We start from the raw sequence: 25,824 nt of genomic DNA, 5'->3' as shown, positions 1-25,824 counted from the left end.
AGTTGTTGGCCAAGTACGTCATCAAAAAAAAGTGTGCCCCTAAGTCGGAATTCCTGCTTGGAAAATCGGCAGGAAACCGTGAAACCAGCGACACACTTCCTGGTTTATCGACGTCGAGTAGAAGCTGTGATTTACGCAGCCGATTCCTTACATTCTTTCTCTGCTGTTGTACTACCTGCAACTACCACATGCTGTGTTGTTATTCGCAAGCATCGGGACGAGATTTTACGAGAATTGCCGCTTACGCGCTTCAATGGAAACACCTGCAAATCGCAATTGTACTTTGCCGAAATTTTTGGAATATCGCTTTTGTTTTGCGAAAAACTGTAACGCTAACACAGCCAGTGTCAATATGAACGTGGAATCCCTTCCCCCTGTGAGTGCTGAGCAGCAAACGGGTGAAAAAAAATCACTGCTGGGTGACTCACCTGTTTGAGTTTTCCAGACACGACACACGATCTTCATCGGCTTCCAATGGCAGCGTCTCCGAAGCTCAGAGATCGGAAATAATCACGATAGCTCCGTAGATATTTCCATCTACAGCAAACTCCCTCTCCGATTTTTCTGTTTTTTTTATTTCTAAATCTTCTTGAGCGAAGTCAGATCACGCTGCACAGCGGCAATCAGCCGCGGACGTCCATACAGTGAAACTGTCAAAGTGGGGACCGTTGCCGGCGGCGGCTGTCTGATTAACAGGCTGATGTGTGGCGCCGGGACTTTGTTAGGCTGCAGTTCATTTGCCAATGCGCACCCTGGGGGACTTTAATTGAATATAAACACAGCTCTGCGCCCCTTCATTCAACACACGCGACGATAATAGCCGTGAGCGTCGAGGACGAACCCCCGCCGTCCTCTGCAGAAGTCTTGTGTCGGAGCGTCTGGATCATAAAAAGGGCTTTACTTCCGTGCTGCCCGACTCGCCGAAAATTAGTTTGAAAATCAACCAAACAGTGGCTGCGGAGCTCCTTCCCCCACCCCACTCGGAGCACGTCCTGTTTCGCCAGGCCTTCATTGAGACGAGAGTATCGGCACTAATTTGGTGGAATCGCAGCGTTAGCAGCAATAAGATCGAGGTGTCATTTCAACTCGACTCAACTCAAATGGAAACTCCACAGAGCTCGAAAACTCAGGTGTTTCCGCTGTGATGCGAGGGGCTAACCTATGTAAGACCACTCAGGTAGATGCGTTATGGACTCCAATGCATGCTGAATATTAAAGGTCCCCCATTATAACCATTATCAGGTTTTAACTTTTGGTTGGTGTCTTTAGTTGAACAGCCTTGAATGAATAATCACTCCCAGAAGCTCTCTTGGTCTACATGAAATTTAGCCCTCACTGACCTGGGGGGGGGGGGGGTGACAGCGAAGTATAATTCCCCTCTGTGATGTCACAAAGGGCAGAGTTCCTGCAACGTTCGTTTCAACACACACCTGAAATAGGTGCAAGCAAAAGAAACGGGCTCGTTGAAGACATTTGTAAAGTAATTTTCACAAATCAAGTCATATTCCCTCTGAAATGATGTGCACGTATTTGAATCAAGGTTGACAAAGGGCGCCTCAGGTCTTGCAGACTGGGAACTCCTTTGAGCAGGAGGGTCGGGAGATGAGGAGGCGGAGCCCCGGAGCAGAGAAACCCGTTGCGGCCCCGCTCGCAGCTTTGCAGCGGCTAAAAATACCCGTTTGTCATCGTGGTTGCTGCACCCGCTGAACTGCAGTGGCCGTCGGGTGCAGATGGGTGGTGGTGGTGGTCAGATGGTGCAGGTTCGCGTTAAAACAATTAGAGTCGCGCGCGAGCCGCAGAGGCAAACGGGTTTCAAGCCGGACTAATGTAATGAATGTCAATCGTCTTGGCTGCAGCTGTGTTCACGCCCCGCAAACTGCAGATGTAGCAGCTCGATTCATTCCCCTCGAGTGTGTGAAAGGCAGTAGAGGGCCGGAGTGGCCCGAGCACGGTGGATACCGGCATTCATGTCTGTCCAGTGCAGTGCAGTGCAGTGCAATAGACCTGCTTCCTGTCAACAAAATGAGTATTATTAACAACGCAAATTGAAATGAAATAAGACAAATTAGCAGGAAAATGTCAAGTTATGTTTTTTCGAATGGACCGTCTTTTTTTTAGCCGCGTTCAGACTGGCAGCCAAAATCCGATTTTAAGCCCGTCCAGATTGAAACCGGATGGCTCTTTTGCAGTCTGAACAGTCACAAATCACATGAAATCCGATGTTTGCAAAACAGATTGAAGCCACCTTTGGGAGGTCGTTTCAAAAGTCACTCTTCGCGACGCAACAGCCAATGCGCCAGACCACAGAGCGCCATTCCAGGTGCGAAGCTGTAACGTAATGCAGCAGACAGAAGAAGTAGAAAACAGCAGCAGTCCCTGGACAGAGGAGGAAACTCATTGGCTCATCAGTCTGTGGGCAGATACTTTAGTTCCTTTCAAGCCAAGCTCCAGGGCATGGATCGAAACAAGTGCCGCTGTCGCTATAATATGACTTTGCACGCTACACGCGCTGGACGGCGCCTCGGCTCCGACGTGGTTGCCACAGCAACCTGTCAGATGGGTCAATAGTGTGGCCCAGTCCGAACAGAGCTATATCCCATTTGGACACTTGCTAAAAACAGTGTGGACAGTCGGCCCTAAAAATCTGATTTGAGAAGGAATCTGATTTGAATCAGTTTCACCTGCAGTCTGAACGCAGTCTTAATGATGTTGGGTTAAATAGAATAGATTAGATTAGATTAGATTAACTGGACACTTCTCACTCCACCGGTTGCCTGCTGGGTTACCTGGAAGTGGAACAAAAAAAAAGTACAAATGAAAAAATGAGAGGAACGGTCCATGAGTGAGGTCCATTTCTTTCACAAGAGAGAGAGAGTGCTGAGTTTGTCCCACTGTGTGGTGTGTGTGTGAGTGTGTGTGTGTGATGAGTGTGTAACGGATCTCACTGGGCCGCTGGTTTACACCTGGTCGGATGAAACCGAGTGTGTTAAAGCTCTTTTTTTTTTTTTTTTTTGCTTTTATATAATAATGTGACCTCTGCAGCTGCGGTCGCAGTCACGCTGAGACAATCACCCAACCTGCTGACACGTCCTCACCTCTTCGCTGTGCGTGTGCACGTGTGCGTGCGTGCGTGCGAGCGAGTGTGCACGTGCACACGGTTGCACCAGCCCTCTCCCGCGCCGCGTGTCACTCCGATGCGCTGACGAGGGAGAAAAGTTACTTCCCCTGGCGGATCACCCACGTTCCCCCCCCGCTGTGATCCTTCCTCCCGCTCTACAAATCTTCCTGCCACGGCTTCCTGGAACTCCTGGAGATTTTTTGTGAAGCTTCCAAAAGGAGAGCTGTCAAACTACCCAGATATCTGGCTCCCCTTTACCGAGCAAGGGCGAGCCAGATGTCTGGGTTGTTTGACAGCTTCGAGATTATTTTTTTCTCTCTTTTATTTGTCTCTTATCTTGTCTACAATTCATCATGATGATCCTTCTTTATGTGTTGGCATGTTTTTTTCTGGACCTTGACTGTAGTGAGTTGTGGTCAGCGCACTCAACCAGGGTTACGGGGTATTTTTTTTCCCCCTTCCAGGGGCGCAGTGACCCCTCACTTTTAAAATTTTAAAGGCGCAAGCAGGAAGTCTAGGGACTGCAAATGGATTGTTCACATTTCCTCTGATTTTCACTGTATTATTGATAAATACTTTGACCAAAACATGCCGAAACTATAATAGAGATATCACACAAAAGCTCTTAGTGCAACTGCAGTGACTCTAAATGCTCAGTACAACGACAACAACACACTGACCTTTGTGAACGTCTCAACTTTAGAATGCAAAGTTCTACTTTCATCCCCCCCCCCCCCCACCCCGCTCCCCCTCCTGCCCCTGCCCCCCTTTTTTTTTATTTATTTTCTTCCTGCCTGCCTCTGATTCTGTCTGCGGCCTCCTGCTGGAGTCTGAGCCAGCTTTGTGATCACAGCGTGTCTGACTATGCGAGGAATGACTCACATGCTGTCAGGTTTGGGCCAAGATCAGCTTTCTGGCTCCTGTTTCTCCACATTTCCTCCCACCGTGTCTGTCCACATTTGAATTCCTGCCCGGGGCGTTAATTTTTTTTTTCCCCCGCATTATCGTAGTAGTTGCTGCTGTAGCTTCCTTTAGCGATATCATTCGAGGGTCATTATTTTTGTTTTGTTTTTTGTAGTTAAATTTGGGAAGGTTAGACCTGAGACTCCTGCAGCAGCAGCAGCAGCAGGAGCAGGATTGCTCGCAGAAATGTAGCTGCATGGAGGTGGACGTCACAACCAATCGGCTTCCTTTACAGATGAGGCTGGAGGTGAGAGGGCGTGAAGGCGACTCCTCCGAGCTGCTCCAGAAAAACCACAGCAAGAAGCTGCTGTGAGTCATCCACTGGAGCAGTTCCGTCACAAATGATTTGAATGGAAACATAATTTCACTTTATTCCAGGATGATTCAGCCTGAACAACTGCTAACGACTCTTTATTAGAGTGAACCTTACATACATGTTTAATTCCTTAAAAAAAAAAACAACAAAAAAAACACCCATCCTGCACTTTATTAATCGTTGTGTGAAAATATGCTCAATTAAAAGATTTCAATACATTTTAAACATTATTTCTAATGTTCTGTTGGTAACAAAGCAGTTTAGTTCTTCGTTGTTACTGGACTTAGTTTTTCTTTGGTTATGGATATTTAAACAAGATATAACAGGAATGAAGAGCGATGCGAATGCACTGTTAGAGCTGAAACGTCTGAAGATGGTCGCACGAAGCAGCTAAAGTCACAGCAGTAACACAAATGAAGTTCCAGTAACGCCGTTGCAACATTGGCCTTTTTCACAGGCACACCTTTCACACACCTCAAGCACGAGATGCAGACCGACCGTCAGTCCAGACACTCGCGTCACCTCCAGCAGCTTCAGGCAGAAAGGAAGTGATTGCCCGTCATTTCTGATTGTTCAGGAGTGAAGCTAGCAGGATAGGCTAAATCTTATCCTGCCAGTTAAAACTGCTAAGAAGGTTGCACTATCAAAATGAGAGGCCCTGGAAATGTCTCAGTGATAAAAAAAAAAAAACCTCATGGAAGCCTTTCAGTGGAAACACAGAGCATCATCTGACATGAGACGATGTTTTCAGACTCAGCGGGGCCTCTGCTGCTGTGAAGACCCCCCTCCCTCACAACCTCTTCATGTGGGATATTTTTACCCCGGAAACGGATAAACGCCGCAATTAATGATGTTAAGCTAAGCCGCTAAAACACAGAGCCTGCGAAATCCTGTTAATATCGTCCAGAGTGGCGGGAAAAGATGGAATCATTCTGTCGAGATGTGAGGGAACATTTTTTTCTTTTGTCGGCGGAGAACTTCTAATCTGCTCACAGCTTTGATGGATCTTTTGTTTTAATGCCTCTAATCTATGGACACCACACACACACGCACACGCACACACACACACACACACACACACACACACACACACACACACACACACAATTTAGGAGAACCCATTCTGCATGTCCTTGTTGGTAAATTCAAAATGTTCTCTGAAGCTCTTATTAGCCCACTTATTTACCCCCCTGCCGCTACATTTATATTACACACACATGCACACGCACACACACTATACACACAACAAGCAGCGGTGTCTTCCCGTCACAAGCGTGTTCCGCTGTCTGTCTGGCTAGTCAGGACTGAGATTGCCAATAAATAGCGGCCCGGCGGCCTTCAGCATCACCTGCGGGGGGAGATTTGTGTCCTCTCTCCTGATTGGCCGGCGGCCCGAAGGAAGAGAACAAACCATCTCGTTAATCAGAGGACACCATTGGGGGAAAAGGCGCGTGTGTGCGACTGTTTGCCCGTGCCGCTCCGCACCGAGCGCCGGCGACACACTGTCACAACATTGTGTCTGCGCGTGAGGGAGAGAGTGAGCGTGTTTCAGTTCATGATATGACACATCAGCGCGCGCAGCTGAGGGGACAGACTGGTGACTAGTAGTAGTTAAAGGCAAGGCGGCTTTATTTATAAAGGACATTTTGAACACAAGGTAACTCAAACACACACACACACACACACACACACATACACACCAGTGCTCACATTCCTTCTCACACCAGGTTTCACATTTAGTGAAGCTAAATTCATCGCTGGCAAATTCACCTTTGACCGTCACAGTCGTCTCGTTCAGACCTTGGCTGCGACTCACTGAGCGATGTACGGTTGTATATTTAATATGTGGCTCCCAATTTACAAAGATCTATGGCGCTGTTGCATTTGAACACTTCTAATTCACAAAAACTCTTTTTTTTTTGGACTCGGCTGACTTTATATACTACTGTATATCACTGGCTGGCCAACCTCGGGAACCTGAACTGCTCTTTAGAGATTCCTTCACGCAGCGTCGCTCGGTTATCCAAACTGCTCCACATTTGAAAAGATAGCAAATTGCCCAACTCTGTATAATTTGTTGTATAATTAGTATAATTAGCTGTTTAATAACCAGCCCTTGGCTTGCCTGCAGTGTCTCCCCTTCTTGAATCAACATGTTCTTTTATTGCACGTAGTGAGTTTGTTTACTTCATTATGTCGGCGCTCCACCTTTAATTTTATGAGTGCAGTCGGCAAGTTGTCCTCCCCCAACCCCACCACTATAATCTTCCGTTGTTGCCATAAATAAAAAGCTGGAACCATCCGTCTGAAACTATCTTAACAGCACACGCACGTCATGACAATCTGTTTTATTATTATATATCATCTAACGCGGGCGCTGTATTCACCAGCCTGCACTGACAGCAACCGGCCACCGGGGTCAGACTGACTGCAGGCAAAGGTAAGGCGATGGATTGAAACAAATGAAATATTTATGCTCAGCCAATTAAAAAGAGGTGGGGGGGAGGGGGGGGGGGGGGCAGGCGGAGTGTCCCAGGAATCCAGAGCAGACATTAGCGCCTCGCTAATAAGATGGCATGCATTAGAAATGGCCAGACAATGCTGACAGCAGCAGCAGCAGCAGCCGCGGCCGGTTGGAGGTAATATGGTGCCGCGCCAATTTTTCTCCGTGGTCACTCGAGGTACTGCAGGGGAAAAAATCCCAAAGGCCCAAAAAGCATTTTCCCCATAGACTGCAATACAAAACTAAATGCCTCTGCGATGGATTTGTCAGAATACTTTTAAAGCAAATCACAGTTTTATTAAAAAGCAAAACAAAAACACAGTTGTCCTTTCTTTATACTTCCTCTGACTGCCTTGTCTCAGTTGACGAGCGGCCGGAACAACTCTCGTGTTTCACTCGTCCACCTTACCAACCTGCAATCGACAACAATGCTTATAATCTCCATTATATTCCGTTAGCAATCAGCGCTAAGAAGCCAGGAAACAAGTGTCCCAGAGGAAGATGAAGAGGAAATGGAGGAAGTGAGACGAGCTGCAGTCGAGCAGATTTTCTCACGTCGCAATAGCGGCAGTTTAATCAGAACCGGGTGGCCGGAGGCACAACCAGGAGCACAACCACACACACACACACGCGCACACACACACAGACATCCTGATAAGTTCAAGAGATTGATCCAGTCTTCTTCTTTGTGGACAGGCTTCATAAATTCCTCTACATTCAACACGTGAGGCGCTACTGCAGACCAGCTGTCACATGACACAACCCGGCAGAAGCTAATGTGTGTGTTGGGTCTAGCGCCGAGCTAAGCTAGCCGGAGCCAGCTGCATCTTGCGCCTCAACGCGTTGCGTCGCCGAGCATAGCAGCCATCTGTGGGATTGTTTCTGTGTGTTTGCTGGTCCAGGCGCGCATGTGTCCGCTTGTCCGTCTGCGTGTGTTTGTTTGTGTGTGTGCGTTTTCATGTTGCTCCGCAATCTTTGATTCTTTGTCACAGTCGTACGGCGCATATGCGTTAGCGTGTCTGCGTTAGCGTGTCTGCGTCCCCGCCTTTTGGCGGCGACGCCGAGCAGAGGAGAGAGGGACACACGTGCGCGCGCACACACCCCAGTCATTAACCGGTAATGGACTCATCGCCGCGTATTAACCTTTAACATTATCGCTGTTACGTAATTCGCCATGATTTAATTTGGCCCAGTAATGCGACGCGTCGCTGAGGCTTTTTGCTGTGATTCAGTGCAATATGCCAGTGACCGGCAGAACAAATAGTCGGCTCGCACACCGAGTGTGTGTGTGTGTGTGTGTGTGTGTGTGTGTGTGTGTGTGTGTGTGTGTGTGTGTGTGTGTGTGTGTGTGTGCGCGCGGACACATAAAAACACAGACACACACACACACACAACGGGGCGGGGGAGTAATCAACGCTGCAGCTATTATTAATGAGAGAGAAGCAGGTCATTAATATTTAAGCAGTGTCACTGGGGCCACTGCCATCACTGTGTGTGTGTGTGTGTGTGGCGCCCGGCTTCCGCCTGTGTGAAGGTCTACATATAGAAGAGGGGCACAGGGACCATAAGGCAATTTCCTCCGGCGGTGCAGGGAGACCTGCTCCATTACAACGGGGCGGACGGAGATGGAGACACGTAACCGGCCGAAAACCGAGGGCAGGGAGACAGAAACGCAGGGATGGGGCGCCGGTTCCCCTTGATTCCTCTTCCTCCCTCTTCCTCCCTCCTCTTCCTTCCTCTTCCTGTCCTGCTTGTCTTCCTGTTCCTGGGGAGGATAAGGTGGCTGCATGTTGGATGTTGGATGTTTCCTCGCATCGCACCGGATCAGGTGGACCTAGGGAAGCTTCCTTGTCTGTGTGTGTGACACACACACACACACACACACACACACACACACACACACACACACCCACGCACGCATAGGCACACATGGTTGTCCTCGCGCTCACAGAGCGACGCGACAGATTCGAAGGCGGGTGTAGAAACGAGGGGTAAACGTGACGGTAAATAGAGACGTTAGCTTCTGGCCTTTGCCTCTCCGCCCTCGGTGCCACCGCTTCCCTCCCTTTGTGTAGGATTAGCGGCTATTTCTTGCTCAGCGGGGCGAGCAGAATGAGACGGGGTCCCGTTGCCGGTTGCTCCAGCAAGAGATTTTTTTTTTCCGTTAAAGAGGCTTCTTGCCTTAATGAAACCCGAGCAGCGGGCCGTGACTCCTCCCAACGCACAGCCAATCGAGTTATTAGCTTCTATTGAGTTAAAAGTGTAAAATGCTTTCTACCCTTTGCTTCCGGGGCAGCAGATACACATCTTACAAGGCCTGGATGCTACTTTTTTTTTTTTTTTAAAAAGTGATGACAAACTGCACAATGAGTTTGAATCTCATTTCCAGCACAGTGGCATTATTGTGTGTTTCAACAGAACTTTGGGGTGGATGTTTCCAGAGTAAAGGTGGAGTAGCGAGTAGATTACTTTCCAGTCGTTATTTTGGCGTTTCATAAATCTTCTTAAAAAATGCAATGAAAACACTGGAGGGAATTCTTTTAGAAGGACACTGATGATGCCACAAGTGAATCAGCATATTATTTTAAATGTACAGCAGCTAGCCTGATGCTAAAATGCTAACCCCAAGCGACGTGCTGCACGTCCACGCCGCGTCTGCTTTGCAGCGGACGGCAGAACTTCCTCATTAGTCCGACGGTTGTTATCCCATCAAAGCGCTCCGCTGGTCGCTCCCTTATTGGCCATCTGTCTGCGCCGGCGGTGATGTGATTACCTGGGAGCTTCATCAGGGTTGCGGGGATGGGAGGAGGGCCTGGCTGGAAGCCCCTCCCGTCCTCCCTCCTACAGTAGAACCTTCCTTTTTTTGCATTGCCATTTAGCGGCCATTGGATTTTATATTATTTATGCTTTTGGATCAAATTCAGGTCCATGCAACAAGTCAACACGCTGATGTTTTTTTTCCCCCGCCACAAACCCCGAAAACAAAACTGATTGTGTTTTGAAAGCCTGTCAGCGCCTCGGCCAGCGCCGCTCCCCTGCACGCTCCGCGCGGATGATGAATGGCTCCTTTAATTGTTTCTAATTGATAACTGCTCCGAAGGACTTTGTTATGAAACACTGCCAATTTAGTAACACTGATACACTGTAGTGCCTTATTAATTCTCCCATCTGGCCGAGGCGCTGCGCAATTGAAAAGAACTCCATCTGTGCATTGGCGGGCCAACCGGGCGACTGTAACTATCGGCCGTGTGCTGCTTTACGGATTCAGAAAGCACTTTTATTTTTCTTCACCTCTCCCTGTCAGAGTACCCCATGTCTTCATTATTGAACATGTGAGTCACATTATGAGTTTCAGGCGAGAGTAAAGAGAATTCTATTTTGCTGCACTCGAGCCAAGATGGGGTGGGGAAAAAATTTGCTTGTTTTTTTTTTTTCTTCATTTTACAAGCAGCGATGGGAGCGTGACGGGTTATTGTGGAGTTGCGTCTGATCAATTTTGACTGTACGAAAGGATGAAAATGACGAGCGCAGGCAGACATCATTTGGAATTTTACAGATCGGCATCGTTTCACTGTTTTTTCTAAAGGCCGCGACCGGGAACCTCAAACCTCTCTGACCTCTCTGAGGTTTTCTAGTTACTTGGCCAGATCGCTGGGAGATGTGCGGAGATGTGTTTTCCCATCGTGGGGTCCCTTGTGTCGACTTTCTTTGTCTGAACTGTACGTCTTAAAATTGCTTCACTCATTTTTCAAGAAAAACTTTTTTTATTTTTTATTATTATTATTTGTTTGTTTTTTTCAAACAGAATGTGACAATATCTCTACATTGGTCCTGTGTACGTGGCGGGATTCATGATGGTGTGTGACTCTGTTCCAGCAGGGCCTTATGTGTTTATCATTATCATTTATGATGAGTTGTTATTGGTTAATAAATCCTCATTTTGCCAGCCTGCAGCAGGTGAGATGGGGCTCATCTCTCTCTCCCTCTCTCTCTCTCTCTTGCTCTCTCTCTCTCCCTCTCTCTTTCTGCAGCTGCTTGAAAAGTCCATTTGCATACATATTGTCTCACACCTTCAGATCCCTCTCTCCGGACGGACTCACTCTTACTTATATAACCTCAGAAATGCATTTTGAAAAGTATAGTTTAATGTTTGCATCAAGTGTTGCGCAAGAGGGGGGTAGGGGGAGGGTTTTTTGGGGGAGGGGTTGGGGGGGTGCTTAAGAAAGAAAAGCTGCAGGTGGCTGTTGGTCTGCAGACCTGCGACACCTGTAGCACTTCCCGCCCCCCTGTATTTACGACGGCCGTTGGTTCGCACAGGTGAGCCGCTGTGTTGTTTTTCCGCTGTTTGGCTCTTCCCTCCGCCCGAGGGGTGGAAAAGTCTTTAGCTCTCTGCTTTCTAGAGACACAGGTGTTAACAAAACAGAAGATCGACCAGGTGGTACAAAGGCGTCACTTTTGAAGCGGAGCCCCCCTTCTCTCCGCTCCCACGGGAACTCCTATTAGATAGATAACCTGAGGTTAAAACAGTCTCGGACTCTGTTTCCTGCTTCAGTTGAAGGGTGAAGAATGGTGACACAATCGCACGAAAGCAAGAACGGACAGGAGAAAATGCACTGAGCAAACAATGTCAAACGCTCCAGTAAAATATAACCAACAAATAAAAGCGGCATAAAGTAAAATAAACTTCTTTTCTCATTCATTCATCATCTTCTATACCCGCTTATACCTATTCAGGGTCACGGGGGTCTGCTGGAGCCTCTCCCAGCTGTCTCAGGGCCAAGGCAGCTGACCAAACTGTCACAGCAGACGACGTATTAATGTGCGCAGAGGCCGTCGGCCTGCTGAACGCGGCCAATAAATGGGAATTGAAAGTATTACCCGCCCTTGTTGAGACACACGCAGCATGTATATAGGCTTCGCTCCATTACCTGCGTAATGACTTGGCGATGGAGAACACCTTCTCATTTTGTCCAGACTAGTGCACGCGAACATCCGCCGCGTGAACATTAAAGGACCCACCAAACAATTATCCCGCCCGTACAACCGCCTGGTGCAGTTCCAGCCGGAGATGCACGCGCAGCCTGGAAGAGACTCGTCCCCGTTGGTTCAGCAAACGAGGACTTTAACTTCCTTTCAGTATATTTTTTTCCGCGCGGTTTTGATTTCCCGTGAATTTGCCTATTTGAGCTAAACACCTCGGGTTAGTCAGGAAGGATCGTTGCCGTTTGGCATCACGCCCATTCAGTGTGAAATGTTTCACCCTTATTCTCGTCCCCACATCCCCTCCTCCATCACCGCTCCCTCCATCCGCACACAGCTCAGTGTGACAGATGCTTGGCCCGGCCGCTTGCAGGGTGTCTCAGGTGGCTGGTGTTGGCTGCTCTTTGAGTACTTCACAGCCGGGACGGGACGGGACGGGACGGGACGGGACATTTCCTCGGGCTGTGGGTAAAGGAAGGACAAATAAGGATGGAACAGAGGGGGAGAGTCACAGAACCACAGAGCTGGAACAGGCTGAGAAAAAACTGCTTCTTTCTTTCTCCATTTTATAGAAAAATGTGGAGATTTTTTCATGCCTGCTTTAAAAAAAAAAAAAACATTGAGACAATATGCTGTACATACATACAAATACAAAAATACAATAGTTTTATCCTGTGACGTCTAACCCGGACCAATTCTTTGATTCATCCTGCTTTTTTGGATTCTTCGAACCAATGTTAATTTTGCCCTCTGGCTTTAAATAATCTTCTGTTGATGGCAAGAGTGTTTTTATTAAAAAAAATAATAATAATAATTGATTTTCAAGAAAAATGATATTACAACGGCAACAAAACAACTCAACAAAAAAACACCAGACAACAAATATGCCCAAAAAATAAAAATAACAAAAAGACACAGACAAAAACAAACAAAAACATCGATGGTATTATTATAAGATGATGCTGTGTGGACAAACATTGAACATATACTTCAACTTTTCAGACTGGTTGCCAGATTTTATAAAACGTCTCCTCTCTGCTAGCCATAGTGAATCCGATCTTCTCCAGATGTAAATACACTGCCCACTTCCTTCAGCCACAGTTCAGATGTTGGAGACTTCTCAGATTACCAGAATTGTAGGATCGGCTTTCTAGCTAGCAGTGTTGATGGAGCGATGGCCTGTGTTTCATTACTGTCCTTCATTCTACCTGGCTCCACAATCTGAAAAAGTGCAGTTAGAGATCAAAGATCAAATATCAAGAACTGGAGAAAAAAAGGGAAAAAAATAAACAAACGATAAAACAAATTTGCAGAGAATTGACCAGTTGTGGTGATTAAGCTTTATCTTGACGACAGAATGAAAACCATTTTCTCCTCCCAGAGTTACTAGCCAGGGGTGAAAGAAGGATAGAGGTGACGGGCAGGTGGGATGTGGAGAAAGGTGACGACGGGGCTACAAAACCTCCCAGCTAGCCTGAGGCCGTCTCTTCTCTCCTCTCAGATTTACGGCTGCTCGCCGTGTGCGACCTTGCACTTTGCCGCAGCCCTTCTCTCTCCGCCTCCTCCCGATGCGCCCACCATTTCCCCGTAGCGCAGCTGCACACATTTCCTCCAAAATGACAGCCGGGTCGGTGCTGAGATGTGTCGATGCGCTCTGTTTACGGCCAACTCGCGCAGTTTTTTTCGCCTCTGCCGGCCCGTCATGGCTGGAGATGTGTTTTCGGACTTCATTATTTCATTATTATTTCATAAGAGACCTTTCTAAATGTCTGGCTCTCTGAGGCAGATGCGGACAGACTTGGGCAGGCAGACAGGCACTCAGACAGGTCAGTTTGTGGATGAGACTCGCAGTAAGCCCAATATCAGCCCGGCTTTGCAGTCTTATTGGACATTAAGGCTCCCCGGTTTGCATCAAGCTCTCTGGATGTGACCACAGAGCGGCGACAGGGGGAGTGTGGGGCTGCAATCGATCCTCGCCGACAGTATTGTTTCTGGGGAATGGCGTCGATTGGATTACTGTTTTCAAAAACAAATGCCTTTGAGAAGAAAAAAGTTGCGTGAAAATGACAGAAAAAAAAAAAAAAAAAGATGAAGCCCGGCACTCAGCGGTTTGAAAAAAAAAAAAAAAAGGTAACAAAGCCTTTATTTTAATGGGCTGATGCACTTTAAAAACACCGCAAACATGTTTTGGGCAGCAGGCCGTCATTAGGCAGCGGAGGAACATAAGAGGCACCGCAGTAATTAGAATCAATGTAGGTGTATAAATCTGAGTGCATGCATCCAATTTCTTTGGCCACTGTGGGTGGCGGTCAATAACATGACATTTCTCTCTTAAATGAAACTTTTGTCAACTTTTTATTTTTTTTTTTTCTTCCTTTCACACCACTGAGCACCTGGCTGCTCATTTTGACGCGGCGTTCCAAAAGTTTCTGTTTTGGAAACTTTTTCCTTTGGAGTGTTGACGTGGGCTGCACAGACGGAAGTATATCAAGGCTTAATTTGAGCCTTTTGGCCGCCGCGTGTGCAGCGATGATCCCTGTCAGCATCCAGCTACACTGGAGCTTATTTACTTCTTTTTTTTAACTTTCTTTTCGTGAATTTTTCATCCATTTTTAACAAAGAAGCGGCCTTGGGATTAGAGATCAAATGGTAGAATAAACGATACAATTATACATAATTACAAATTCAGAAAGGGTAATCTGACAATAAATTCCACAATGTGTGTTATACGTACAAGAACAAAAACAAATGTATCTCTGATCCCCATTGTATTTCTCTTTATATATATTTCCTCGTAAAAAAAAAAAACATCATCTGTATTCACATTTCAGTTCTTTTTTTTTTTTGATGATGCAGGTACCTTTACACAAATAATCCGTATATATATCGGTGATAACCGTGGATCAGGACACACACAGAGGAGGAGGAGGAGGAGGTGGAGGTAGAGGAGGACGGTGGGGCGGTGTGGGGGGGGGTGGAGGATCAGTGTGTGCCGGAGCACCTCCCCCAACAGCCAACAGCCTTGTGCCTCCCTGACAGACAGTTATGTAAGAGGGGAGAGCTAAAGGTTGCCTTGTCTCCCGAAACACCAGAAATCCGCGCAGACACTGCGAGCCACGGGGGAGGAGAGGTGGCCCTCTCGCCTGCTGATTAAAAAAAACCTTCATGCAATATAAGAAAAAAAAAAAAAAAAAAGGACAGAAACTGTCCTCGGCTTCACTTCAGCCAGACGTATGAAACCCAGCATCCCTAAATATGACCACCCGGCTTCACAGAGCAGCCTCGGACCTAAAGCGGCTATTTATAAACGGTCGAGATGTCTTGATGTGCAAATATTTACGACCCTCTCGTGGGGGAATTGTTGCATTAGATTACCGATCGGCCAGACTAAATAATTAACAGCAGTTGCGACCGTGGGAGGCGCGCAGTCGGCCGCGCGCTCCGGCTTTGAGCGCCTTTTTTTTTTTTTTTCTTTCTTTTTTTTTTTTTTTTCTTTCCAGCTGTCGTACGGCAACTTGGAAATAATGAGCAGGCGAGCGCGGGGGACATTGTGTGGGACGGCTAGCCCCGCCGCTGCCGCCGCCGCCACCGCGGCTACGAGCGCGGCTGACGGCGTGCGCAGTCGGAGCCACTCATCACCGTGACAGACCGTAAAGCTGTCACAGAGGGGACAGAATGTCCAGGCCCTGAGCGATGTGCGAAAGACGTGTGTGTGAGTAAATTAATTCATGTATGTGGCCGGCTGGGCCTCCCTGTGGACGCGGAGCCTTGAACTCAGGTGAGCGATAATGAGTCGGCCAAAGCTGCAGCCGCCGCCGCCGCCGCCGCCGCTGCTGATTTTAGTTGGAAAAATGACCAGAAAACACAACCGAGGACCACGGCGAGGGGTTGTAATTTTCAAAGTGCCGCTGCTTGTTTGCACCTGAGGTTTTTCCTTCGCCCCGTGTTTCCAACGGCCCCTTTGTCCGTCAGTGCTCAGCACTTAAAGCAAGCTTTCTGCCTTCCTTCTTCTTCTCTGAGACATGCGTGCTGAAAAGATTGAGGTCCCTCAGAACAAGTTTGCACATTGCAGCTCTCTGTTCTTGGCCATTGGACTGAGTGGCTGGGAAGACGGAAAAGTCAATTAGTCCATTTTCATAAAACGTTCCTGTCGGAATCAATTCAGCGGAAGTGTTTCTGTGAAGTATTCGGCTAAAACCACCTCAAGCCAGCGCACTGACTTTGATGCAGTGTTGAAAAAGTTCTAAAAAAAAAAAGAAAATTGACCAATAACTAATTCTCGCCAATAAGAATTAGTTAGTAAGAATTTCCGTGAAATGTCTGATTTCAAATTTTTTATGTACAACAAGTAGTTTCATGTCAGCGCTCTATCAGAAAGGAGTGATGACAGACAGCTACAAGGCAGAAAGGACAAACAAATGATATCAGTGATTGTAGATGTGCGAAAATGATCCCAAAATAACCACAACTGTGACGACGTTCTTATTGGTATGAATCCTGTGTGTGTGTGTGTGTGTGTGTGTGTGTGTGTGTGTGTGTGTGTGTGCGTGTGTGTGTGTGTGTGTGACTGCTCCTAATTTGTCTTGTTAGATTGGCCTGTCCACAGTGGGCCTCCAACCAATCAGGTGCTCCCCTTTCCTCCTGTTTCTTCATCTAATTCCGCAGCTTAATTTCCTGCCTGATGTCTCAGGCTGCGCATCATTACCTTGTTTAGTCTGTAATTCAGTCGTTATCTAGCCTGTTTTCCTTAATGTCCCCGTTCAAAAACCTTCCAAAGGAACAGTTCACCCAAAACCGACATGTTTCCCCTTTTTACCACTCTCCCTCCTCTTTTTTGGGTGTCGGTTCTGGTGACATTTTCTCATCAGCATATCAATTCTGGAGTGGGTAGCCATGTTCTGCCATTTTATACTGAAGAGGAAAGACCACAGCACGTCCCCCATTCCATCCTTCCTGGTTGCTTTCCATTGCTCGCATGTGGAAGTTAACGAGAAGCTGCCTGAGGGAATTTTACCTGCCTGAGTTTCGTCAAAAAGTACAGTTGTTCCTCCGCTTCCTTTGCCAGAGTGGATCCATGTAAGACTGTGACGGGCTCTTTGCTATGTTAATTCTCAGGGACCTAAAATTGTTCACCCGCTCTGCCTCAGCTCCACCGACGGAGGCAGCAGGGGCGTGAGTCTTTTTTTTTTTTTCTAGGTTACCGTCAGCTCCTTGTGGCACCGAGCAGCAGAACGTCGGCTCACTGCTGTTTCCCTCCTGTTAGAAGCCGGCGTTGTTGCTCATTATAAAGTCAGTGGCCGTGGTGTCGTTGCATGCACGATTGCACGCAGGTGTGAACATTAGGGTGTGGAGCACACAGCCCTGGGGGACTCCATTGTTAATAGACAGATTTTTTGGAGATTTCTACAGTCAGAGAAAGTCCTGTGTATCCAGTCCTGCTCGAGTAAGCCTGCGGCTCTACAAGTTATGAATGCAACAAGTAATCCTGAAGACCACCATGTTTTCTTGATTTTGAAACCGTTTGATAATTTGTATTTCAGTCATGAGTGAAAGGGGAATGTTCTGATGCTCTGATGCTTATAGCAGAGGCAACAAAACACTCACAATTTGAAATTTAAAAACAAAAATATCTGTCAAATGCCGTAACTGGTGTTACTTTTGCAGGTTAAAACAAAACAAAAGGGTCAGTATCGGTATCTGTATGGGCAATAGTGTATTGTATCAGATCAATAAATCATTTCGCAGTGTGACCCTTTGTTGTTGTCTCTGTAGATTCATCTATTTAATTTTATTGCCATGCCCGTGCTATTATAGAGTTGGTATCTTTGGCCAAACAGCAAAATTCCCAAACGTGTTTGTTTCTGTTGTCTTGATTTTGTTTTGTTTTATTTATTTATTTTTAGTAAGGCCAGGGTAATCATTCTAAGGTCAAAACGAGTCGTTTTGTACGCGTGCCCCTGAATCCCGATCACAGCGATGCGCCGCGTCTGACTGCCAAACAGTCACCCTCTTACCAAAGGCCGCCGCTCAGTGGAAAATGAGGGTTGACCTGAATTATCATCCTCATTCTCCTTTACTCCTGTTGTGGCTGATGGCCCCTCCCCTCCCCTCCCACTCCTCCTCCCGCTGCTCGCCTTGTATTCAGTGGGCAAGCAGACATTCTTGACATTTTGCAAAGGTTGAAAGACAAAGAACCTTTGGCTCCTAATAAGGCTGCGCTGAGTACCCCACCTGAATGAGAAATCTGAGAATGGCTGAGGGCTTCGGGGGGGAGGGGAGGGGGGGTGGCTGAAAGATGCAGCCGAGCACTTAGAACTGGGCATGTTAACAATTAATCCATTACTTATTAATTGCTGTTAAGAATTCACTCGATTAAATTAAATTAAACATCCGGCTGTGCTGTGTCAATGGGAGGTTGATCACGATGACCACACGAGGGCGCTGTCATCTACGAGCTCCACGTCTGGAACGTGAACGAGACGTTTTTTTTTTCTTTAGAATTGCCTTTTGTTTAATTAGCGCTTACACACAGACACACACACAAACACTCACGCCGGCATGAGTTTGCTGTTGCGCGCTAGCTGTGCAGCGCTGCAAAAGTATCAGGAAATGCGTTTATCCGGGTCGCACACGGTGTGATGGCCTTAACAAGTGTGAAGAACACACAGATAGACAAACACAATGCAAGTTATACACACACTACGCAACGAGTGTCACCAACTGGCTTTTTGCTCCTCGGACAAAGAGGCAATTGGCTGAATCCGAAATGGTGAAATTAATACATATTGATTGAGGAAAATTCTGTAATTCCTTTAGGATTCGGTATATTCTAATAAGTATTTCACGTTTTTGTCAGGTGAATGTTCAACCTTTTTTGGAGATTCTCAGAGTAAATACTTATTGTCAATGAATTGATGATGGAGCGATAAGGTTGCCAGCTTTCAATTAATGCATCAATCAATGATTGGCACCCCTCAAATCCAATTTTGCCGGCGAAAGTAATATGGAGGATGTGTCTGAGATGCGATGCTGTGGGTTCGTTCTGTTTTTTCGCCGCGACGTTCCGGCCTGATCCTCACACGGACACACTCGGGTGCGTCTCTTGTAAGAGGGCGACGACGTTCTCCGTGGCCGCGCCGGCTCTAAGAGGAACTCGCAAACACTCGAGGGCCTTCTGGTCGCTTCTCATCTCTCGCTCTCGTCCATCACACCCCTCTGCTCTTCCTCTCACCTCCCTCGCCAGCCCTCCCGTATTCCTCCGGCGCCGGGCCGATTCCTCGCCGGCATTTTCGGGGAAATAAAGAAAACTCGCCGGCTGCCGAGCGTCTCCGGCGGGTGAAAAATAGCCCCTCCGTTCGACGTGCGGCAAAGGACAAAGGTGCCACTAAACAGGTTCAACAGTTTTGAACCGGCAGCCCGGTCGCCGAACCCGCCGGTTTGCTTCTTGTTTTCCACTCTCGTCGCCGCCGCTCTCGGTTTTGTTCCCCACAGCTGCGGCGCTGCCCTGTCTGACAGGTAATCCATCCCCATTCACATTCCTTTATTGTCTCCCCGTCATTACGCTCAAGATGCGCTACAGAGGGTGCAAGGCCACAAAAAAACTGGAAAATTATAAACACCGTAAAGAAAAGCAAGCCAGATTTAAAGAGATATCTGAGAAAACTTGTATATACATGATAAATAATACTTAACACATCGTCAAAAAATATTTAGCGTAATTATACAGGAGTAAAGGTAGATTTTTTTTTTTCTCTGCCATTATGTAAGCAAACAGTTGGATGTGTGTGGGTATGGGAAGGCTGTGGGGCAAATGTTGTGGTTGTGACATCAGGTTTGCCGTCGGCATCGTTAACGAGGGGAAAGAAAGTCTTGTTTCAGAAAACACCGATTTAAATTCAGGTCCCCGTGACTAACGAGGAGGAGACATGTTCAATCTGTGTGTGTGTGTGTGTGCGCGCGTGTGTGTGTGTGTGTGTGTGTGTGTGTGTGTGTGTGTGTGTGCGTGTGTGTGAGAGAGAGAGTGAGATGACTTCTAAAATGTTCGGTGCTCCAAAAACGGTTGAATTCACCCCCCTGCCCCCCCCACCTCCGCTTCTCTCTCTCCTTGTGCGGCTGCTGTGACTCTCTGTCACTCGCCGACAAAACGTGGGCAGCAGATATGGGATCGCATTCTGAGTTCCGCTGAATTTCAGCTGTGCGGCGGCGGCGGCGGCGGCGGCGGCTCATGAGCCAATATTAGCCACGCGGTCGTTGTTTTACCCATGAGCCCCGTTGCCGTGGAAACGTTGCATAAGAGGGAGTGGGAACGCGGGATGCCCGCCGCTGATTAGAGACGTTAGGTGGCACATCTCACTCTCTATCTCCTTCCCTCGTCTGCCCCCGTATCTTCCTCTCACATCTTGTTCTCCCCTGCCTCTCCCCCCCCCCCCATCACCCCACAGGATCGACGCTTCCTCAGTCTTGAATGTGTCAAAAACCGACTCCGACTCCTGCCCCTCGTGCCACGTGTTGCATCCGCTCCGATCCCGCCGCATTCTAAATAAAGCTCCGGTGCATGTGTGCACGCACATGCACACCAAAGCATGGACTAAATTAAAGCTGCTGCCGGAGTTGTGATTTATAGCTCAATTGGAAATGTTTGTGGACACGCCATGCTAGCACACTCCGCTAGCAGCGTGGTGCGTCTTCCCGAGGCTGTGGGAGGCCTTGGCCGGTGTCGGCGAGGAAAATGCTTTGCTGAATCCGCCGAGACGGCATGTTCAAGACTGCATGACTCGACCTTCCGAGCGATGCAGCGCCGCGTCTACACACCAGGAGGGGAGAGGGAGGAGTAGGGAGACAAAGGGAGGACAGGGAGGCCTTGAGTCTGAAGACTGAAGAGTCCATCTCCTGCTCACCGTGCGTTCCGTTGACCTCGGAAGTTTGGAATTTCGAGCCGGGAAGGATGTCACATTCCAGGTGTTGGATCTGTGAGCGGGACGAGACGCGGCTGTTGGTCTTGTTAGCGATGCTGGCCCTCAGGCCAGGGAGGTGATAAATGGTGGACAGCCATTTTGAACTTGGAAGCCGAGGTTGAAGTTGACGTATCTTCAACTTTCCGACCTGAAACGCCTCAGACTTCAAGGTGATTTGAGGTGATGGTATTAAAATCCAGCTGCTGGGATAGAATGGAATGAGGAAGGAAAAAAAATGCAATTTACCCAAAAGATTTTTCACTGGCTGGCCCTTGTTAAGTCAAGTAGGTGATATAACTACAGTTAAATTAGCACGAATGGCATCTGTCTGTTGCCCCCTCGCAGATAAAGTATCCTTCAAACGAAGTTGCGTGCCAAGAAGAGTGCAGGGCGGGTAGTCTGTGCGTGTGAGGGAGCTTTATTAATCCAAGTGTTTAGCCAGCACCATCTGCTGTTTTTAGTCACAGGGGAGTCTAAATATTTGGTGCACCGGGAGAGGATCCGGGGAGGCTAACTGCACGGTTGTCACCTTGTTTTACGAGTGACACATACGCCTGGTTCACATCGATGTCTGGCAGTCGGGATGCGAGCGCTCAAAAGAGAAAAAAATACAGGTGTTCGCAGATGTGCGACGCACATGTTTCATGCGCTGGACAACCATGAGGAGAGGAGCTGTGGATGTGCAGAGGGGGATCAGGTGTAACTGCGAGCCGAGGGGATATTAAACACATCAACTTTGCATTTTTTTTCAATCGCGAGAAGCCATTTACGTCACATTAACGTCCGTGATGTAGAGCTTCGCTTTAGCTTGAGTTTTGGGCCCAGACCACATGCATATGGAATGTTTTATAAACAGATATATTAATCATCTTGGTCCAGACCACAAAAATGTCTCTGTCCACACGTAAACCCTGAGAAACAAACATCATCAATCACCCCAGTGAGCCTGTAACCAGCATGCCGCGCCAGTAGGGGACAGTAAGCACGATGTTAAATGCCAGAGAGGAGCGTCATGACCATGCGCTATCAGTTTGGCAGAGACAAATAAGTTACGGCAAGTGATGATTTTAATGGACTGAGACTTAACATTATGTTACAGCACAAAAAAAAACATGTTTGTATAGTTGGAAGACCCAAACATACAAAGAAAATATGTGGTTTTGAAAAACATCCAGATACACCAAGTCCAGAACAATCGGCCTCGTCCCTGAACGAGGGACGGCCGATCCGTCACAGGCCCAAACATGTGGCTGCTCGCAATTTGTCACAGATGACACGCCTCAGCTACTTACATACCTGGACCTTGTAGGGAATTACACGCTGCCGCCTCGACCCCATGTAACAGCCGTGGCGTGCTAATCAGTTAGACAGTCCGTGCGGAGTAAGATTTATCCACGCAGACAAAACTCCTTCATCGGAACGCCAACGGAAAGAATTACAACCTTCAGAGTAAAGAAACCCTTCTCGACTTTAAAGTTTGTTTACGACTGACCTCCCTGCGGCTACCTACACACACGTATATGCGCACCGAAGGCCGCACGTACAGATCGCACCCTCTCACAGGTGTAGGGGGAAGCGCATGAGAAGTTCCTAGCACAGCTAAGTGAAATAAATTTTGAATAATGCAGTATCACAACTCGGCGTCTCGAGGTGTCACCCGGCGAGGCTCCTCTGCGGAGCTCCTCGCCGCTCGGAGGTGGGATCGGAGTCTCGTGCCGTTGAGATGTTGGATCAGAATCCAAAGTGATGTACTGTATGTAAGATCCTTTGACTCAAAAAAAAACATTTGAAGCAGATATGTTCATACATCTCTGTCCACATGTAAACCCAAAGAACAGAACAGAACAGAACAAACCTGCAACCAGCATGCCAGGCCAGTAGGTGGCAGTAAGCACGGTGTGAAATGTAGTAGAAGAGCATTATGAGCAGCGAGTTGGCAGGGAAAAATAAGACGGATGATTTTTATAACATTTCAACATTAGCTAAACACCTTCTCTCTCTCTCTCTCTCTCTCTCTCCCTCTCTCTCTCTCTCTCACTCGCTCTCTCGCTCTCTCGCTGCGTTCCCACTGCAGGCGCTAACCTGGGCGGTCTGATGGACCTGGAGTCTCTGTACCGCGGCGTGGAGCAGAGCATCAACCACACCCGGGCGGGCCGGATGCGGCGGCAGAGCGTGGACAGGGCCTACAACATCGAAGTGCTGCTGGGCGTGGACGACTCGGTGGTCCAGTTCCACAAGAAGGAGCACGTCCAGAAGTACCTGCTGACGCTCATGAACATCGTAAGTGCCGCCGGCTGCCTGGCCAGCTCGCCGCCCGCTCAGCTCATCTCTTCTCTCTCTCGTCTTCCTCGCCCGAGTCGAAGCCGAAGCCTTTAATGCGGCTTTCCCCGCGTAGGCGAGAGTGCCGGGAACTCCCAAGACCAGGGCAAACAACTTAATGCAAAAGAGGATGTGAGTTCCTTTGACTGAGGCAGTCAGATGAAGAATTTTTTTTTATAAAAAAAAAAAAGAATATCAGGCAGCATAAACACAGCCGTCAGCTTCTTTAAAAAAAAAATGGAAATGCATTTTTGGGGGGGGAGCCGGCGAAGCGTTATATAATTTGTCAAAAGGAAAAACTGTTTTGGTGGAGAAAAATGAGGTTACTGTTGTACCATAGCAAAAAATAACAGTGTTACCGTGCAAGCTTCAAAAAAATGTTGTTGGCTTGTGAGTTTCATGCTTGAAACAGCTGCTAGCATCTGTTCAAACAGAAAATGCATTGTTTCCATTGTAGCGCCGCGCCTCTCTCTGCATAACTGTAAAGGGAGAGTGACTCCACTCACTCGACCTGGCACCATGGCAGATGGAACGCATCCACAAGGTTCTGAGTTGTTTTGATGTATCCGTCTGGTGAAGAGCCCACACGAAGCGTTTGAAGAGGTGGAGGCAAATCTTGAAGATGTCACACTTGACGAAATCTATCAGGTTTTTGCAACCGTGACTTTTTAACATCAACGAAGCTGGCCTTGGATTCCACAAGGAAATGCACTACGGCTGAAAACGCTTTGTAGTGGAGTTTGGCGAGATGGATGAGCCAGATTTCTGAGTCAAAATCCGAGCAATCCAGCTGGAAACCGCGAGGTTTTAGTGAATTAGTTATGCAACAAAATGGGAAATGTCCAGCAGAAATTTTGCCAAGAGGAACAGAAAAAGAAATCTGGATTAAGAGATGAATTTTTAATGGGTGAAAGTGTTATTTTTTCATAAAACATGATGAAGTGAGATTGATGGTCTTGAAATGACTGCCTTAGAATTGGAGGGTGCCGCAACTTCTTCTGATCCCAAGTGTGAGTCACAGAGAGGTCAAACATAATGGGTGAAATGCAGTCTCAGTCTCACATTCAAACACAACACACACACATACACAAGCAGGCCTGCCACAGGAGTCCATTCCCTCTCGATATGTTCTCATCCAGCAGTCGGCCAGATGTGTGTGTCCTTCCTTCTCTGTCTGAATATGATGAGATTTCATTTGCTCCTCTGGCCGTGTGTGTCTGCTGCTACCTGCCTGGTGTGTATGCGTGTGTATGTGTGTGTGTGTGTGTGTGTGTGTGAGAGCGCGTACAAGGGATTCAGAACAGAACAGCAGGCAGTTTGCTGCAGGCCGTCAACACTCCAACCCCCCCCACCCCCAGCCTTAGTTGTTCTCATGTCTGTCTGCGAACATGTGTGTGTGCCAGAGACACTGAAAGCACCTCAGACGCTCTACAAATGAAACCCTCAGTGGCGGCGCCGCCTGCACGCATTGTTCGCGCGCGGCCGCGTTGTCGAGTCCCGCTGCTCCGGGATCCAGTCCAGACTGTTGGGCAGGTAGACACTGTGCAGTCCGCCACTGCCACTGTCGCCGCAGCCTCGGCTCGGCTCGGCTCGCCACTCAACAACGACCAGGAGCCGCCGCACTCCCTGCTTCCCCTCTAAGATATCTGGTCGGCAGCCCTGTCGCTGCTCCCCTGCAGTCTGTTTCAAACAGAGCCTTCAGAATGAATTACTGACTTATCATCAAAGCAAAAAATAAACTAAAAAAATAAGAGTTGCCTCCCATGCCTCCTTCTGTCCCAGTTTCCCCTGCTCAGCCTGGGTTAGTTTATGGCCTTCATTCTGGAGGATATCTAAAGTAGAGTCCACGGCGAGTAACAGCAGAGGTTCTTCAGGGGGCGTACGAGGCGTAATTTAGGGGATAAAAGGAGAACATTTGAGAACGTGTGTTTGTTTCAAGTGTGTTTCGGATGAGTTCTGCCCCCTTGTCTCTTGAAGTCATTGTAGTTCATCGAATGAACGCGCGCACACTCGTGTTTGTCTTTGCCTGTCTTTAGGACGTAGAAGCACTCTGCCTAGAAAACCACTTTATGCTGCAACCGCTAAACCACGACTAAACTCTGCAAAGTTCAGCCAGAGTGTGAGCAAGTCTGTGTGTGTGTGTGTGTGTGTGTGTGTGCGCGTGTGCGTGTGTGTGAATTTGAATCTTTGTGTCGTTAGTTCAACTTCAAAGTCTTTATTTTCCCATGTGTGCGCAATCCTCACCCTTAATGTTTCTGTCTGAGTTCATCACCGCCCTCACCAGCAACACGTCAGAGCAGCAAAACAGATCTAGATATAGATAGATGTAGATTTAATTAAAAGTCAGGTGCAGGTCAACTGTCATATCGGTTAAGATGAAAGCATGCAAACACAGTAGTTGAAGGGTTTTGGATTCGCCATGCACTGGTCAATAGATGTTGTGTTGTATGTGAGCTTGTGTTTTCGAGATTACAAAACTCATGGGAAGAAGGAGCCAGGAAAACGCTTCCGACAGGGTGCAGCAACAGTGAGTAAAGAAAAAAAAAACAGCCCTGGTGGAGGAAGTGATTTGGCAGCCGTGCGGAGCTCAGCTGACAGAGTGGGCTGATACGGTGTCAGAGCGACAACGTTGTGCTACATCCTGTAAGATATGCCGCTGCGCTAAATGCCA

General features: G+C 47.8%; 1 protein-coding gene across 1 annotated transcript in view; it reads left to right on the top strand.

Annotated features, from left to right (window-relative positions):
- LOC142892714 (A disintegrin and metalloproteinase with thrombospondin motifs 2-like) overlaps positions 1-25,824 on the top strand; it is a 119,229-nt gene that overhangs the window by 70,694 nt on the left and 22,711 nt on the right. The window contains exon 4 of the mRNA XM_076032963.1: positions 22,909-23,114. Coding sequence (XP_075889078.1) covers positions 22,909-23,114 — 206 coding nt within the window. The remainder of the gene's footprint in view (positions 1-22,908; positions 23,115-25,824) is intronic.

Source organism: Nelusetta ayraudi, unplaced genomic scaffold, assembly GCF_046127955.1.
Source record: "Nelusetta ayraudi isolate G7.1 ecotype Tasmania unplaced genomic scaffold, CSIRO-AGI_Nayr_v1 ptg000039l, whole genome shotgun sequence".
NCBI lineage: Eukaryota > Metazoa > Chordata > Actinopteri > Tetraodontiformes > Monacanthidae > Nelusetta > Nelusetta ayraudi.
The sequence above is the reverse complement of the archived record's forward strand: the minus strand, read 5'-3'. Positions and strand labels throughout refer to the sequence as shown.